At 35.3% G+C, this 18275-nt stretch overlaps 3 protein-coding genes and 1 long non-coding RNA gene across 5 annotated transcripts; 2 read left to right on the forward strand and 2 right to left on the reverse strand.

Moving 5' to 3' along the window:
* Nucleotides 1-97: 97 nt before the first annotated feature.
* LOC106784005 (40S ribosomal protein S13) lies at nucleotides 98-1497 on the forward strand. The gene is made up of 3 exons (XM_014743083.1): nucleotides 98-205; nucleotides 703-830; nucleotides 1138-1497. Exons 1-3 carry the CDS (start codon nucleotides 183-185, stop codon nucleotides 1440-1442), a joined length of 456 nt encoding a protein of 151 aa, XP_014598569.1. The 5' UTR covers nucleotides 98-182; the 3' UTR covers nucleotides 1443-1497.
* A 1187-nt stretch (nucleotides 1498-2684) lies between these two features.
* On the forward strand, nucleotides 2685-12484 carry LOC106784031. Of its 2 annotated transcripts, XM_014743120.1 has the most exons (9): nucleotides 2685-3725; nucleotides 7826-7956; nucleotides 9723-9880; nucleotides 10019-10250; nucleotides 10403-10601; nucleotides 10708-10946; nucleotides 11079-11172; nucleotides 11313-11543; nucleotides 12149-12483. In XM_014743120.1, exons 2-9 carry the CDS (start codon nucleotides 7846-7848, stop codon nucleotides 12262-12264), a joined length of 1380 nt encoding a protein of 459 aa, XP_014598606.1. In that variant the 5' UTR covers nucleotides 2685-3725; nucleotides 7826-7845; the 3' UTR covers nucleotides 12265-12483. The 2 variants fall into 2 exon arrangements, with proteins under 2 accessions (XP_014598606.1, XP_014598607.1); XM_014743121.1 differs by lacking the exons at nucleotides 2685-3725; nucleotides 7826-7956 and adding an exon at nucleotides 9417-9517 and having other exon boundaries at nucleotides 12149-12484.
* LOC106784032 lies at nucleotides 5951-8928 on the reverse strand. Its single transcript, XR_001381375.1, has 3 exons — nucleotides 8810-8928; nucleotides 7378-7528; nucleotides 5951-7313 (listed from the first exon to the last, which is right to left on the reverse strand). It is a non-coding gene; the product is annotated as an uncharacterized LOC106784032 (long non-coding RNA).
* A 412-nt stretch (nucleotides 12485-12896) lies between the features above and the next one.
* On the reverse strand, nucleotides 12897-14767 carry LOC106783952 (cholesterol 7-desaturase). The gene is made up of 6 exons (XM_014742977.1): nucleotides 14717-14767; nucleotides 14421-14575; nucleotides 14086-14252; nucleotides 13840-14018; nucleotides 13479-13667; nucleotides 12897-13319 (listed from the first exon to the last, which is right to left on the reverse strand). The coding sequence occupies exons 1-6, from the start codon at nucleotides 14765-14767 to the stop codon at nucleotides 12897-12899; spliced, it is 1164 nt and encodes a 387-aa protein (XP_014598463.1).
* Between the last annotated feature and the right edge of the window lie 3508 nt (nucleotides 14768-18275).

The raw sequence follows: 18275 nt of genomic DNA on the forward strand, positions 1-18275 counted from the left end.
TAAGAGATTGTGATTTCTTAGTTATGTTTAAAAATTCACTAGCATTTAAGTGAGAAGGCGTATGAAATAACGTACAATGACGCCCTCTAAGCGGAAGTAGAATTAAGTTTGTAGTAACGTTGCATGTGTAACATTTACGGAACTGAACAGCTACTGCCTTTTGGTGTGGAAAATTTGCCATCATGGGTCGTATGCACGCTCCTGGGTAATATAATAATTATATTATTATAAATAATAAAAAAATATTTTCGAAATACTGCTTTTTGAAACATTAATAAAATAATGAATATAGCTAAAAGTATGAAGTCATGCTCGTTACAATTTCTATAATTTTAACCACTTATTTCCATCGACCACGTCCTCGTAGATTCTAAATTATTTCAATTTTCTCCATTTTTTCGTACTTTTTCGTACTTTATCGTGTTTTTATAATTAAATTTATTTTACATTAAAGTAATATATACCGTTTAGTGTTTATATATATACATTATGCAGTAAAACATAACCTAACTTTTTTTAGGATAACACATTGCCATGCTATAATTTTTTTTCTTTTATTGAACTGTACTACACGTATTTTTTTTAGTTAAGTCTAGTAAAATTAAATACAATAAAAATTAGATTTTTTGTGAAGTAAAATTAGTTAATTGATTTTATGTTTATATCATGCCATTTAAATAACATTGATATTGCTTTCTGCAGAAAGGGTATATCCCAATCAGCTCTCCCTTACCGCCGAAGTGTACCAACTTGGTTGAAGCTTACTCCAGAGGATTGTAAGGACCTCATTTATAAACTAGCGAAGAAAGGATGTACTCCATCTCAAATTGGTAAATTTCATCGCATTCTCAATTAAATTTAAAATTATTTTTTAAATATTGAAACAGAGTCTAAAAGATTTGATGACACATTTTTTAAATGTACTGGGGCAATGAAAATAGTAAAATAAATTAAATCAGAGTTAAATAATGTAAAGATCAATGGATTTAGTAAATCTTCTTGATATGTTTATGAAATAGAAGTGTTACCATTTTGCATTTTTAGTATAAGTTGCCACTGATAATTGTATCAGAAAATATAATTGATGATATTTAATGGTATATTAAAGTTAGTAATTTTATATTTTATATTTTCTAGGTGTTATTCTTCGTGATTCTCATGGAGTCGCTCAGGTAAGATTCCGTACAGGAAATAAAATCCTCCGCATTGTTAAAAGTATGGGTCTTGCTCCGGATCTACCTGAAGACTTGTATCACTTAATTAAAAGAGCAGTCGGAATCAGAAAACATTTAGAAAGAAACCGCAAGGACAAGGACAGTAAGTTCCGGTTAATTCTTGTTGAATCAAGAATTCACCGCCTTGCTAGATATTATAAGACGAAAGGATCACTTCCACCAAATTGGAAGTACGAAAGTTCAACTGCCAGTGCTTTGGTGGCGTAATCCTTTTTATTGTTAATAAATGTAAGAAATAATAAACATCTGTCTTGTCAATTTATGTATATTTTTGTTCGTATTATTCCAATTACTTAAAGTACATAAAAATTACACAATCGTACGATGTGACGAACATATAAATTTTAAAAGTAAAAGGTTCTTTTGCACGATCATCGTGAAATTGCATCAGCGTATAAGAACTAACGAAATCTTGCATTGAGATGAGTTAAACTCAATGAAACAGCGTTGTTACAAAAGTAGAGGGGGGTGTAGTGAGTATGAGTCTTTGAAAAAAGTTAAAAGAATCGTTGGCTCTTGCTCATGCAACAAGATTCGCTATTCCGAATCCTGAAACTATTCGTCATGAATGTCATACGGTTGCATTACACAACTGTGCGTGTGTACGTACATTGCGCAATTAATCTGAAGCATGCTTTACACATAGACATCGCTAAACCGAACCCGATAACTTTCAATCTTTGCTTAGATGTTAAACTTAAGAAAAAGCAGAGGATATGTAGAGCGAACAAGAGTAGAGTAAAATGTTCTCGCGAAAGCAACACACTTTTCTACGATTTACACGACATGTAATGAGGAAGGTAAAAGATGGATCTCTCTTTTTGCTAAGTATCTATTTTCTTTTGAAAATTATTCTTTCCGTTTATGTTGATCTCGTTATATGTAAATATGTGTATACACATATCCTTATATGTGGTAAAAATTGCAGTGGTAGATTCAGGACATAAACTGAGAAAATTAGTTTATATGAATATATGTTTGATATGATCGTGTTTCTGAGATATAGCTCATTTTATGGACAGACCGTGCGATTGTCTGACCACTTCGTTTTTCAGATTTTAATCTACTGGATCATTTTACTAGGGGGAAGGGTGCATCTAAAATCTATTGTTTAAACAACACCCATCGATTTATACAACAATATTTCGAGATATTACGAGATATTTGATCAATGGGTTCCTGTACTCTTCATTTCATTGAATAATAAATAATACTACTAATACTCTTATAATACATTTATAAATATGCCGTTAATTATCAGAATGGACTATTAAAAAATATAAAAAGAAATTAATTATACGATTTATATTACAATATAAATAATTGTTATATTTTTAATTTTTTATATATATTTAGTTCGGTACGCTGTTATAGTTATTAGCCCACGCATACATATATGTATAATAAAATATATGAAAGAAGATCAAGATCAAAGGTCGTGAAAGACACGAAGATTCGTGGGTCGTTGTCAGCGGAAGGATTTGAAAAGTCGAGTTGAACGGGGGTTGAGAGATGCAAGGACGACTCGGTCCTCGTACGAGGAGATGTTGAGAGGAGGAAGAAGCAGGGGCGGAGGCGGATGAAGAGGAGGAGGTGGAGGAGGTGGATGACGATGAAGAGTACAAGGGGTTGAGGGGGGAAGAAGTATAGAATCGGCGAGAGACAGTTCAGTGGCCCTCCTCCATCGGCCGCGAGTCGCGCCTTTCCAAAGGCCAGCGGGCTCCTTGTCCTATTTCTGACGTCACGCGAGTGCACAAGAGAGTGCCTAACTAACGGCGCATGCGCGACTGTTCACCAACATGGTGAACGTCCTGCAACTCTCACTCGCGACTCGGCAAGGTTGACTGCGAGACGACGAGTAGTGAGCGGTTATCACGTCGTTTGTGCACGGGCCCCGAATAAAGGTCCGGACTCGTTAAATTTTATATTCGACAATTGCTAAACCTTACGCGGGGGGGAGAGTAATTATCTTATCTTTTTTTTTTCTTTTCTTTTAATCTTTTCCTCTTCATCCCTTATTATCTTCTTATCCTTCTTTATAATTATTATTTCCTTTTTTCTATTCACATTTTCTTTATTTTTCAACAACCATTTCTAAAACTTTTGTCTCTTTATTCGAATATAATCTTCCTTCCCTTCTCTTTTTATATTTTTACTCTTCTTATTCTTTCGATCTCGTCCCTTTCCTCTTCCATTTTCTTTCACTCTCACTTTTACTCGTCCTCGATACCTACCCATTCCCCCCCTTTACCTTTTTTTTTTTTTACCGATGATAGTGCCGATTCTCAATCACGTAGACAAATTGAATGGAATAACAGTCTCAATAGAGATAACTTCATTTTTGGCTTGTGCCCTCCATCGTCCTTCCTCGATTATGGATAGGCAAGAGGCTCGACAAAGTGCTAACATCTTTGACACATCCGAACCATATTGAAGGTGGAGGCCGGCTATAGAACATCGCCGTGTCAGGAAGGTGCTGTCACTCGAAAGGTATGTAACGTACCGCTAGATCGGTAACATATGGATGTGTCCACCTCGTCGTCAGGTTCTTAGTCGTCGTCGTCGTCCTTCTCCCATACGCGGATATGCAAAATCGCCTACACTATTTCTCTTTTCTTTCTTTCATTCTTTTTTGCTAACTATGTTATTACCGTTATCATTAAACGAGAAAGAAATAAAGATAAATAGAATTAAAGAGAAATCTTTGAAAGTATGAAAATGTGAAACTAATACGCGAACCGAATCGAACTGTTCCCGATCAATAGCTTTCATTTTTCTTCTAAAGAAAGAAAAGAAAAAAGAAAAAAAAAAGGAGAGAAGATTTAAAAATATCCCAAGTATTCGTGTTACAAAAGGATTTAAAAAGAGGCGCCATTGGAAGGTCGCCCTTCGCGCGATTTTTTCGAACGACTCGTGCGTCGCCCTTTCGAGAGAGAGAAAGAGAGAGAGAGAGAGAGAGAGAGAAACGATCTTTCGTATCCTTCGGCGCGCCCAATGCGCGCGCGCGAAGTAGAAAGAGAAAGAGAGAAAAAGAAAGAAAGAAAGAGAGAGAGAAAGAGAGCTAAATTGGTATCCATCGGTCTTCTCGACACTTTTACGAGGATATCCTCACGTAGTAGGATCAAAGTACTTCCACAGTTGTTAAATCTTCTGAAGATGATCATATGATTGCTTTGAGAAGCGCGAAATTAAAATAGCATATGCCGAGAAAGAAAGAAAGAGAGAGAGATAGATAGATAGAGAGATACACACACACACACACGCATACACATATACACACACCGATTGCGAGATCGACTTTCGCGGCGCGCGTGCGCGCGCGCGCGCAAACACATAAGAGATCGTGAAAGCCAAGACGGCGGCGATGTCGTTACGATTTGCGAGTCGACTCGCTCTTCTTACGTTAACGATATTTTTCTTTTTTAATACTTCTTATTCTTCTTCTTCATCATCATCGTCTGCCATGAACTATTTACTATGTAAATGATAATTACGTAAATGGGTATATAAATATAGATCGAAGAGGAATGGAATAAATTGATCGTTCTATATTTTTTACTACGAATCGAACCATATAATGAATTACATAAGAAAATTTGTCATTGTTGTTTGGTTTTAAATCAAAATTGACGAGATTAAAATATAAATTAAATGACAAGTATTAATGACGTTCATTGTACAGATTTGGTACTTTCGATTGCATAAGATACGCTTGCCTAATCATTTCTTTCTCTCTCTCTCTTTCTCTTTCTTTCTCAAGGATGCAAAGAAAGAAATCGAAAAGAGAAATGATCGATACGAAAATAACGATTAGCTTATAATAAGAGATGAAAATATCTTCGAATCGTATTGATGACTCGTAACTATCTCAAAGAATTTTTATTATTATTATTTTTTTCTTCTTTTCCTCTCAAGCGGATCTCGTCGTGACGTGACTCGACGACGTACAGCTACGTTCTTCAGTTCACAGACGACAAAAAAAAAGGAAGAAAAAAGAGAAAAAAAAACAAAAAGGAAATAAAAAGAAATATGATTAAAAAGAGAAGATCGAGGATGATTCGTATAGAAATATTTTTTTTCAATAATCTCTACGGTATTTACCGTGAAGAAGTCATGGACCCGACAATTGCGTCAGTTAATACGACGACTCATCGGACGTGCATTCCATTCAAGTATCCCCATTTGGTATCTCTTTCTTCCTCTCTTTCTATCTTTCTATATGTCTCGATTTCTTTCATAATTGCTAAAGTAGCAAACATTAAAGTTCGCGTTAGGTCGTTCGACAATTCTAGGAGTTAGGTAGAGTACTATTTTCTAGATAGCATATAGTATGTTTAGCCTCGGAGTTCTCCCATTCCAGGCTTCCCGCGAGAGGCCCAAAACTACTCTGCACAACACCTTTCTCTTTTCCTGCTGCTATTACGCTCGACGAAAGCGAACTCGCGAGGCTCTCGGGTTGCTCGACGAGTCTTACTACTAACTTCGCATCTTATCTTTCTCTTTCTCATGCAAAAAGCCGGTCCTAGCTGTTTCTCTCGAGGGGATCATAGTTCGTTCCTATATATATATGTATATATATATATATATATATATATATATATATATATGTATATTTTTCATCGAGCGTAAATACCTATGTATATACCAATATATCTATACTTAGTTACATACACGTGTATATATACATACTATATATATATATAGGTACTTAGATACAAGTATTACGAGTACAGAACGGTCGAGTTGTAGGAGTATTTTGCCCAGCCCTGTGTCCACTACGCAGGGTGTGTGTATGAATGTCTGCCTACGCGGCCGACCATAACCAGTTTCCTTCCACTGCTTGAAATCTCGCGGTTGCGCTCATCGAAGTCTCTTTCTCTCTTACTCTTGGTCTGTTGAAGTCTCTCGGTTTAGCCGAAGGGGAATGAGACTCTGTACGAGTAAGAGACAGATAGAGACTCTCGCTGTATATGCGTTTGTTGTGTGTATGTGTGTATGTGTCACGGTAGAAAGAGAAAGATCAAGAGAAAGACTAACTAACTAAGATAGAAGGATGAAGTGTGCGCGACGAAGTTAGAAACATCGAGAGAAAAAGAAAGAAAGAGAGAGAGAGAGAGAGTGGGAGAGAAAGAAAGAGAATGAAAGGGGGCATAGAGGGGGGAAAGGGAAAAAGAGACTCGTGTGCCGTACCCACTGCCAGGCTAGACGTTGTTCGTGTACAACCTTCGCATTCTTCGAAGAAGTGAAAGCCAGCAGTTTCAGGGAAATTCTGTCGGCTTCTACTTGGTATAGGTGAATCGACCACGCAACAACAAAAACGACGACAACGATGATGATGATGATGATGATGACGATGTCTCGAATATGGTCGATGGACCAATTATTATATATTTTAGAAATTTGACAATCGGGGAAAATTTGGATGATTAGTCATCCGATACGATCGAGTCATGTTTCTTACGTATTTTTTTTTTTTTTCTTTTTTCCCTCATCTTCTTCGGTTCTTATTTTTCTTCTCATATATGTGTCATACGATACATAAAAAAAAAAATGAAAAAAGATGTCGTAAATGGGGAAACTCATAGGAGTTGTGTCGTGTAACGGCTTTGACTTCGATGCCAACGTACACGTGTGCCACGTACGGCCGGTAGCGAGCATGCCGATGGAATGCGAATTTCACTTTTCCGAGCAGTTGACGCGCCGGTATTCCAGTCGTTTCGTTCGTTCGTTCCTTAGTTTGAGAAGGGGTGGTGGTGGTGGTGGTATACGAGATAGAAGTGCTTGAAGACGAGAAGGAGGAGGAGGAGGAAGAGTGGGAGCAAATGGGAATGTATCGGTTATTTCATATATATTTTTTGGTTGTTATGTTTTTCGTATCTTTCAAAGTTCTTCGCAAAATGCTTCACGACTTCGAATCCGACTACTTAGTTCTTCTTTAAGTTTTTCTTTTTTACCTACACGATTCGATCTTATCTTCAAACGGGTGAGTAGTCGTCGTCGTCGTCGTCGTCGTCGTTTTCGTTTTCGTCTTCGTCTTCTTCCTTTTTCTGTACTCAACGAGCATACGAATTTTTCGTACTGAAACGAACTTGGATTAGCTAATATAAAAGACAAAAAAAAAAAGAAAAGATACAAATATTACCTGGACAACGTCAGGTCGGTCACGTCGCGTCTAGCTCAGCTCGATGACACCATTTAATGGTTTTTCGGACATTTTTTTGTCTTCTTTTTATAGGTTTCGTTCTATCATCGATATCTTTTTACCTTTTTTTTTTTTTCATCTTCCGAAACATCTAAAATTTAGTAGAAATATTTTAAGGATATTAGGTATATCCGAACGACTATATGGTCACGTTACAAATAAACAAAAAATAAAAAAAGAGAAGAGATATTTCGAAGAAAAAAATATTATAATTCGTTGCGTTATTCACATTCGAGGAAGACGTGAATTTTATAACCGCGCGTGTTCGTGGTTTTTCTTAATCGATCATTTTATTTCTCGATGTAAAAATCGAGTCGAATTATTTTTCATATTTTTATTCTTTTTATTTTTATTTTTTTGTTATTTCTTTTTTGTTTTTTTTTTGCAGATTGAGAAGACGGACACAAGATGGTATCGAGAAGAAAAATTCTCTCTCGGTCGCGAGACAATCTCGTGGATTCTCAATACGAGGAACAAGAGGAGGAAGACGTTTGGTACAATCTCGACAAATTGTTCAAGGTAAGAAATATCATAAGAAAACTCTCTTTAGATTTAACATTATATAAAAAGAGAAAAAAAAAACCAAAACAATATTCGCATAAAGTTACATTTGAAAAAAGTTACATTCATTTTTATTAACCGTAAATACGTACTTACGGGTTATGATTTTTCTCGATAAGAGCCAATAATATCTTGTATTCTTGCATTTACATATACGCCAACTCTACTCGCTGACTTTTAAGCGTACCAACCGGTTTAGTAGTTCAGCCATGCACATGCAAGGCAAAGTGTTTTTGGCGACCCTGCATGCACGCTCTTAAAACTGATGCAAACCGGTTTGCAACGCGTGGTTATCGCTTTTCAAAAAATTATGCTCGTAATAACGAAAATAGTACCATGAGAAAGAGGATAGACGAGAAAGAAAGATAAAGAAAGAAGGAAAGAAAGAGATAGGCAAGATAAGTTAGTAGAGAGAGAGAGAGAGAGAGAACCCTCACACGGCTAACTTTAAGAGAAATGCAAGTCTCTCTCTCTCTCTCTCTCTCTCTTTTTCTCTCTTTTTCCACTCTCTGCATGGGCTGTTATGTGTTACAAAACCTTTAGCTAGGTAAAAACGTGGCCGAAAGCGAAATACGAAAGTCTCTCTCGATGGTGGCGTGTTTCTAGTAAGCGTATTATACATACATAAATACATATGTTCTTAGCTACAATTATATTCTCGCATTAGAATTTGTTAAGAATACATCATATATCTTCATGGAACTTTTGAATGAGAGAAAAGTATGTTTCGATCGAATTCTTAGCGAGTTCTAATTTTCAGTCTCAATGTATTTATACATACATTGTATATATATATATAACACATACATACGTTATAGTCTACCGAACCTTTCTCACCGTACGTTATGAATTATGAAGGAGTATTCGCGTAACTAGGTCGACTTTTAACGACTACCGACTAAGACAATGAGAACGAGTTAACCAGCTTCGAATTCGATTTGTCCTGGTACGTGATTCCGGTCAACTATGACGATCAATTCAATCGTTCGATGCATCATCCATCACCGTTATGTCTTTCCTGTCTTATTTTAAAAGAAAACTTTATTACGCCCATAGACTCGATCTTGTCACGCAATAATCAATCCCCCTATCAACTAACGTACAACATATACACACACACAGACACGTATTCGACCTTAAGGAATTCGATTAGAACGGAAATTGTAGCTTACTCTTATGCTAGCCTTCGTTGCATAACACCTCGTTCCGATCGATCTTGTTTAAACGATCTGGATAGACTGTCTAGAGATCATTCGAGATATTATTTATTTTATTTTTATCTTTTACTATAACCAAATCACACCAGAGATTTTTTTTTCATACATGCACACGCACGTACACATATACACAGATATATATATAAGTGCATGTATACTTAAACTATCTGTTGACCGATTCGGACGATTGATTAGAACGGTTTTTTGAAAGATCAAACGATCGCAAATTCGCCAATTGAAATTCATTGCCTTTCTCTCTCGAGTAAAAGAGACCTAGACGAGATCGAATGTTGTTATATCAGGTCGATATAATTTTAATTTTGATCGGTTATTTATCTATATTTTCTCTTAAAGAATGTTGCGGCATAATTAATTGAGAAAAGATAATATTAAAAAAAAAAATTCAATCCAGCCAAATGTCAAAAGTTTTCGTTTATGAGATCGATATCTCCGTAGGTTTCACTAATTAGCATTTTCAACTTTTCATATTTAAATTGATTTCTTTAGGATCACATACAAGAAGTTTTGGATAAGTGGAATCAAATAGACGATGAAATATGGGCGAAAGTAATTGTATTCGAGAGAAACAGACGCGTCGCGAAAGCGTACGCTAGGGCACCGGTTCTCACGATAAACGGTTCGAATGATGGTTTCGACGGCTTCAGGTGATTTACTTTCTTTATTATTCTTTGAAAATATATTCCTTTTCATTTTTGTATTCTTCTCCTTTTTTTTTCTTCTTCTTATTCTTCTTCAAATATAATCAATCAAAAGTTAATTGATTTTATTTAACGCGAAAACAGGATAGGACTTTGCGGTTTTGATAATCCAATGCGTGATCCGAAGACGGAAGAAGCGAAACGTCTTATTAATCAAGGAGTTAAAATTAAAATGGACGAGCAAGGAAATATACTTATTAAAAGGTTGTGCAAAAATAACGTTTACATAAAGCCTACCAATCAGGAGGATAATGCTATCGGTCCTGAAATTATACGCAACTCGCAAGGTGCTCTCGAACACGAAAAACCTGGAAAGGTAGGAACATTTTTTATTATTACTATTATTACTATTAAACGTAATTCTTTTAATACACAATATAATCGTGTGATGGTATAAATTATTATTCGAGAATAATAATTCGTTGAATAAATTTATCCTTATTATCTTATATTTTTTCGTTCATGCAGTTGTTCGATATGAACAAATTCAAAACAAATTTGTCCCGCGAAACTTTACGAGCTTATCCCGACAGAAGAAGACTAGAGATGCAATGTTTAAGTGCTATTGTCTTCGTGAGAACGGAAGCAGATCTACTGCAATGCCCAGTTTGGGTTCTAATAGTAAACGTTGTTGGATTGGACATGCTAAAGTCCAAATTGCCGCCAGGTATTATTCAAAATGAATTTCATAATTTGCGCGTTTGATCTTTTCAGTTTGCGATTTTGAAAATGAATTTTTGTTTTTGTTGGTTTTAATTAAACAATTGTTTTAGTTTTAGCCTTGCAAAGGCCTGTAGATATAAAGAATCGTCCAAGGATACCAATTCCGGATGAGGATCCTTACAGCGTAGCTGGAGTCTCGTCCTCGGTAGGACCTAGTGAAATAATGCATTCCGACAGAGATGCGCGAGAACAAATTTATATGCAATCTACTAGTTACCAGCAAAGACGAGCTGAGAGACCACCTAAATTACCACCAAGAGAAAATCTTTATGGTCATGATATACCTAAGGTTTGTTATAATAATGCAATAACACAACAATTTTATTACAATATTATATCATATAAAATATGCATATATATATATATATATATTTTTAAGAACGTTGTAATAAATTGTATAACTATCTATCGATAATTTCAGCCTGATTACGACGATATCGAGGATGATTATTCGAGAACGATAAAACCCGCCAATGAAGAAAAAAGGAACAAGAATGACGATAGAAAAAAATACGGTGAGATTTGAATGCGAATGAAATCATTTGTTTGATTATGTTTTTATAATACTCTTTTTTTTTTTTTTTTTGTTTTCTCATTACAATCATTGATGGTAGATAATGTTAGAGCACAGTTTGTTGTTTTTAATTTGTTATAGACGATCCATATTATTGCGGATTACGTGCACGCGTACCTAACTTCGTGAAAATGGCAAGGAACGGACAAAGTAAAGGTGTTGTTCCTCGAGGACATGTTAGACCACAACCTGCGCCATCTTATGCTGGCTCCGTATATACCAGTAGTCAATCATCTCAGATTTATGGACATCACGTTCCCGCGAATCGACCACACATCATGTACCACGCGAGAAGTTTTGAGAGTGGGCTCGGTACGTAATATGGGTCAAAACATGACAGTTTGAAAAGAGAGTGAGAGAGAGAGAGAGAGAGAGAGAGAGAGAGAAAAAGAAAGATAAAATTCGATTCACGCGAACCGAGTGGCGTGGTCTACGCTTCAACGTGGAATTGTGTTCGTATGAGAATGAGATGAAAGAAATGAAAGAGAGAAAATTAGTTGTGTGTTATTTGTTGAACGTAATTGACAAAAAAAAAGAAAAGAACATTTGCGTTCCAGTGTATATTTTCAAAGTTGCTTTTTTTATTGGATCAGTATATATGAGTATTTTTAATTCAGTATAAATAATAATTTTGTCAGTATTTTAAATAAGATTAGGGTTGCATAATGATACTAATATTTATAATTAAAAATACTGACAATATTTATTTAAAATAATATCTATGACAAAAAATGACTGATTCCATAAATAGCAGCTTAAAAAAGATGTTTATTACATGTTACATATTGTGTGTAATTGTAAGCGTATGCGATACGTTCGTGAACTGTGTCGATGATTCTTATAACCGATATAGATCTTTCGAAGGATCTTTTTTCTTTTGAACGACTTCATGTAAACGACCTTCGTTAAATTTCCAGACTCGGATAATAGAATCGAATCGCCGTACAACCATATATATGGAAGATTACCCATCCCGACGAGAGGCGTGATACCTCCTGCACCGCGTGCTATGTACATTGGAGAATGGGATTAAGTTTAAACAAGTATCTCAACGTTTGTACCTATAAACTTGTATATTGTTAATATACCACATAAATACTCATATTTTTATGCTATCGAAAAAAATTGATTATAATTTTTACTTAAACGTCTCACATCTTAGCGAGATATTTCATCCTTTTCCATTATCTAGTTCAATAATCTCGTTAGAATCCTATATACTCATACCTATGTGTATTTAAGTACGTAGATATGCATACGATTATTAGAAATTGCACTTAAGATAAACCGTGAGATCTAAGTTTATATACATTACTTACCAGATAGTGAGAAAGTCTTGTTACCTTTCAAATATTAAAAAAAAAAAAAGAAAGAAACAAAATATTTTCTTGAAATTCCTCACATTTACATGGTAATATTATAGATATGTATCAAACGGACGTAACTTTACTCACTAACTATAAAATCTCTAACAAATTAAATAATATTGTGTAACAATGAAGGAAAAGGAAGTAAGGAAATAAAACAAACAACATATCCAGTTATTTTACCGTCGATCGAGTCCTTCGCACGATTAGCTCTCAAACGATAATAATAATAATAATAATAATAATAATAATAATAATAATAATAATAATAATAATAATAATAATAGACATCCTTACGTCACCACTGCAAGCTTTTTGTTGCTGTCTGATAAGTCGGACTATTAGCGGAGTAAAACTGAGAATACCATTTTCGATAAGCGGCAATGGTTTTATCCTCTTTTACTAGGATCGGCCGTGTTTCGAATCTTTTGTGATTCCAAATAGCAACGTCCCTCTCGAACATAATACATTCACCAAGAAATACGATACTGGCGTACGGTGCCAATAATGGCGGAGAAAAAATGATGTGACAGATACGTTGCAACAATGGTTCGATCGGTGTCACCGTTTGTAATATGAACATATTCCCAAATGTTGTTTGAACCAGCAACTCTACGTATCCTGGACCGATTTGTTCGACCTTAACGTTTAATTCGAGTATATCGAATCGATCAAGAAGCAACAAACTGTGACGAAGTGTCATATTGGCTCTATGCTTTTCCCGATGATAAGAATTCTGTTGTCCGTTTGTTGTTGCCGTTGTCGATTTATTATTTAAAAAATTCTTCGATTCCCCGTTAATCGTCGTCTTGGCTGTTGTTGTTGTTGTTGATGATGATCTCTTTGTTAAATCATTTCCCTCCTCTTCGAATTTCGTCTCATCTTCCGGACTGTTTTTGTTCATCGACATTTCTTTCGATGATTCATCCTTGGACACGCTCGATTGTGGTGTCCATCTTGCGTTCGACCATGTGTGACGAACTAAACGCATCACGTCCTCCGAGAGAAATAACGCTGGTCCATGAACAGCGCTAAGGTGTGCCATGTCGGCACCGTTTTCCGCTATATCCTGGAATTGATCGTTTTATGGCGTTTCATTACTTTCTCTAATTGTTAAGAGAAACGAAATCGACAGCTTTCATCTCGTTTTCTCAATATTAATATATGTTAATCGTTGGGGGAATCACCGAAAAAATATTTTTATTTGAAAGATAATATTTTTTAATGTAATTCTTACGAACCTGTATATGACAATTGACGATAAATTCGTTCCGACCTTGAAACCGCCAATTCCCATTGGAAATTTGTTCATGGGATTGTGGTTGCCAATCCGGTGTCGCCGATTCTGCGTGATACCATACGAATATTATTTTATTAACTTCGCAGCACCTCCATGATTTTGTCTTAGCAACGTTCGGTACTGAAATAAAATAGAAAATTTGGATGAATTATTAATATTAAATATTTCAAAATACAAAATGATTTACCTCTCTCGGCATAAGGTATATCCAAACAACGACCATCGTCACCACAAAAAAGCCATTTATGGAAAGGACATTCCAAACATTCTCCTCTCACGCGTCCACCCTCACCCATGTTTGCCCCTAAATGTGGGCAATACGCATCGAGAATTTTGACGATACCCTTCTCGGTCCTTCGTATTTACACGACTTAACATTATTACTATTTCGTCATTATTTTTCAATTAGTTTTTTATTTATTATTTTATTATTTTATATTAATTAATTTCAGTATATTTCTATATAAGTTACTTATTCATATGATTCTATATAAAATTTTATTAGATCAATTCTATGCTTACCTAAACACGGCAAAATTTTCTCCAAGAGCTGATACGTGTTTCACTTCTCCCACTTTTAACTGTGAACTTTCGAGTAAAGCGAACCATCCGTTGGGATAGACTGGCGGCAATTTTTCCATCTTCCTGTATTTTATTTTGTTTTGACATCGAAAGTCCTTGTAACAACAATAGCAAGCAAAAGTTTTATTTTACATTTAGAAAAAAGTAAGAAATAATCCGTGAAATTAAACCTTAAAGTGTTTTTTTATTTACTCTTTCCGTGTAATTATTTATTTAATAATTATAAAAATTCGCGCCTGTAAGCATGCAACCTTTGAGACACCGTCGATAATGTTGCTTGCATACATGTGAATATATTCATACAAGTATGTATGACGTGTTGCATACTATTAAGGTAGACACAATTTCTTACTGATAGATGGCGTTCGCAAGCAACATTAACAACGATGTCTTGATAGTTGCATCTCTACAGGCGTAATGTTTTTATAAATAATGATAAAAATTTAACTTTAATTTTGTAATTAATTATGCATATTCTTAGAAGAATATTTATTATCTTACATGAAAAGTAAATTTGTAGAGATTGAGATTATTCAATGTTAGATATCTAATGATCGTCGTAAAAATAATAAAAGATCCGAAAATTGTGCATAATTTTATTGGAGAACGACCCATGACTTAATAACATGTATTTCTATGGATACGTGTTCTCATGATTTTCAATAATAATTAATAAATAATAGAAGAGTTAATTAATAATGAAGTTGTCTTCACCTAAACTATGTTAAAGACATTAGCCATATTTTTTAAAACAAGTTTGAAATAGATTACATAACATTAAAAACCATGTAAAATAATCACCAAAAGTAATTTTATTAAATAATCATAAATTCGTAAATATTTCAATCCTAAAACGTATAATTAAAATCAATAAAAAAACATCGAAAAAAAAATTGTCTACGATCATAACTACAAACTAGAAAATTAAAAAAAAAAGAATATTAACTTACTCTGACCCAGTTGATTTTCCAGAAGAAAGCGACATAGATTAGGAAAGCCAAGAGGGTGGCAAGTAGGACGCTGTACCATCCAAAAATCATCTTCTTTTTTCGATCTCCGTATCTCAAAGTGAAAAAAAATAAATCTATATAATTCACTATATCTTCCAGAAAAGAAAAACACAGGATTTTCACGTTGAAAATAAACCTCCCTCCCTCTCTTTCTCTCTCTCTCTCTCTTTCTCTCTCTTTCTTTCTTTCTTTTTTTCTTTCTTTCTCTTTCGAAGGGGATAATTAATATTCTCTAATACTTCTGGTATCTGGACGAGGACGAAGAGTATGATCGAGGAACTACCGGCGAACGTCTAAAGTAGAGGCGTTCTAACAGCCTGCTCATGAGCAAGAGCTGACTCCCGATTCCCCTATACGTTTACCCCCACTATGACTCTGACTTGATCGTCAATTCAGTCGGCAATTCGGTGTACAGAACCGCGAATAAACTTATGAAATACGAGATTAAAAGAAGAGAGTTCAACGTTCTTAAAAATATTTAATAATAATTACGTAGCACTTTATCGAATTCTCATTTGAATCTCGTTTTTTTTTTTTTTTTCTTCTTCTTCAAGTTTGCCTGTTACAGAAAAATAAAAAAACAATTATAATTTGACGAGGAGAAGGGGAGGGTGGTAAAGGAAAGAGCTGCTAAAGGAAAAAGTATCGATTTTGTATTTAGATGGAACAAGAAAGAAAGAAAGAAAGAGAGAGTGCATTTGATGTAAAAAAGAAGAACACTGGAAGAAAAAGAAAAAGAAAGAGAGAGAGTATTGCGATGATATAAACGAGGTAGTGAAACGAGAGTTAAAAGAAGAAGAAGAAGATGAAGAAGAAGAAGAGCAGAAAGAGAGCTTGAAGGATAAAGAGAAGCAAGAGAAGGAGGAGGAGGAGTAGGCCGACGTGCAAAACAACTTGAAGGATATCAGGCGCGAGAGAATAAAACAGAGAGAGAGAGAGAGAGAGAAATAGTAAGAGAGACAGTAAAAAGGAGTAAGAGAGGAAAAAGAGGAAGGAAGATAAGTTGTTTCGAGGGACGAAGAGGATAAAGAGGTGAGGAGGAAGGTGCACGCGTGCGTGCGTGCGTGCGTCCTTGCGACGGAGACGAGAGATAAAAAGGGTGAAAAGGAGACGCTGACGACGTACGCGTAACAGAAAGAGAAGAAAAGAGAAAGAAAGTTGAGTGAAGAAGATCGAAGGTAGGAGTGAGAAGAAGAGGAAGAAGAAGAAGAAGAAGAAAAGGAGGAGGAGGAGGTGGATTCTGTTGCACTCGCGCGTTTGCCCAGTTACGTTGGCTATCCACTTGGAGAACGTCTTCTCCTCCGTCTTCTACGTACCGAGATGGAAGTAAGTGGTGGATGGAAGAGGAACAGGGAGAACCGAAGAAAAAGTACCAAAACAAGGAGAGATGGAAAAAGAGGAAGAGGGAAGGATAAAGAGAGAGAGAGAGAGAGAGAGAGATGGATGAATGATAAACAAGAAGAGAAGTAGAACGAGATAGAAGAAAAGAGGAGACCGAGAAAGGAGGAAGAAGGTGCATGGAAAAAGAGGTCTACGGTTTAAGGGTTTTCGGCCGACTGAAACGCACGGGAGGTCCATCGTCAACTTTCTATATATATATATATATGTACCTATACACATACATATTTGTGCGTATTTGTATGCCTATGGTATACACGGCATGTCCTCGACTCGGTGAGGACCCATCGTCAGAGGTATCACCACCGTGTTTTCAGTACACTATCTCCAAAACGAATCTATCTAAACTTACCTACGTTTTTCTATCGGTCTTCTTTGCGTTGATATTCATCCAATTATGTATGCCTGTTTATAGAATGATAGAGAGAGAGAGAAAGAGAGAAAATGTATATCAACGTCTCTTCTTCAATCTAAAAAACCAATCTTCATAGTTTTCATTTTTTTCTCATTTTTTTTTTTTTCGTCGGTGTATTTTTTCTTTTTTTCTCTCTCTCTCTCTCATTTCCTCTCTTTTTATTTATTTCTTTCTTTATTTTTTATATTCTTCAATTTCCTTCTTACTTCCCTTTTATTATTATCATACGTATCGTATATCGATACATTCAGAGTAAGTTAAATATATGCGAGTCCTCCCCGCAAGTTTATACGACTACGTCTATTCGTTCACTTAGCATATCAAACTCACCATTTGTTATTTCAACAAGTTCACCTTTCGTCATCGAATTTGTTTAAGTTTAAATACGTTACGTAGTACGATCTTGTCCTGGATTTCTGATCCACCGTATGATGTTCAGTTTACTTGGAAGATTAATATAGGTAAGAAGGATAAGATAAAAATGTAAGTGTTCATTATTTTTGAACGTTTCAAATTTTGACACAAGTGCATTTAAGATGGCCGACGTAGATATTTATCACCATCAAAATTGTATTAATAGTATTTGTTTTATTATATTTTATTTTATTTTATTTTATTTTTTTTATTCTTTTTTTTTTTTCAAGAGATCAGAAATTACAACCTGTCTCTCGTTAATGGGAAAATGTCATTCTCATCAATTACGTGGCCTTGTTTATGAATTTTGTATCGTCAAATAATCACCATTAGCCACCATGATAATCGAAACTGTCGCACCAGCGGGTTTCCTTCGAAAGGCTATCGTTGAAAAATCTTATTTAAAAATATTCATGGGACTGTCCGTCGAAAATATGCGATCCTGGGTGAGATAACTTTGACTAACGCGCCGAATGAAATACATGCGGCGTAAGGGATGGAAATAAAATTAGAGAACCGAACTGCCTTCATCCTTCTCCTCGTCGTCGTCGTCGTCGT

The sequence above is a fragment of the Polistes canadensis genome, unplaced genomic scaffold, assembly GCF_001313835.1.
Source record: "Polistes canadensis isolate GaletaPanama2010 unplaced genomic scaffold, ASM131383v1 scaffold_28, whole genome shotgun sequence".
In the NCBI taxonomy this organism is placed as follows: Eukaryota; Metazoa; Arthropoda; class Insecta; order Hymenoptera; family Vespidae; genus Polistes; species Polistes canadensis.

Coding starts and splice junctions, on each gene's coding strand:
- LOC106784005 (XM_014743083.1), top strand. CDS start 183: ATGGGTCGTATGCACGCTCCTGG. Junction 206..702: donor GGTCGTATGCACGCTCCTGG/GTAATATAATAA, acceptor TGCTTTCTGCAG/AAAGGGTATATCCCAATCAG. Junction 831..1,137: donor ATGTACTCCATCTCAAATTG/GTAAATTTCATC, acceptor TATATTTTCTAG/GTGTTATTCTTCGTGATTCT.
- LOC106784031 (XM_014743120.1), top strand. CDS start 7,846: ATGGTATCGAGAAGAAAAATTCTCTCTCGGTCGCGAGACAATCTCGTG. Junction 7,957..9,722: donor ATCTCGACAAATTGTTCAAG/GTAAGAAATATC, acceptor TGATTTCTTTAG/GATCACATACAAGAAGTTTT. Junction 10,602..10,707: donor AAAGTCCAAATTGCCGCCAG/GTATTATTCAAA, acceptor CAATTGTTTTAG/TTTTAGCCTTGCAAAGGCCT.
- LOC106783952 (XM_014742977.1), bottom strand. CDS start 14,767: ATGTATGCAAGCAACATTATCGACGGTGTCTCAAAGGTTGCATGCTTA. Junction 14,576..14,716: donor CAAAGGTTGCATGCTTACAG/GCGCGAATTTTT, acceptor TGTTGTTACAAG/GACTTTCGATGTCAAAACAA. Junction 14,253..14,420: donor GAAAATTTTGCCGTGTTTAG/GTAAGCATAGAA, acceptor GTAAATACGAAG/GACCGAGAAGGGTATCGTCA.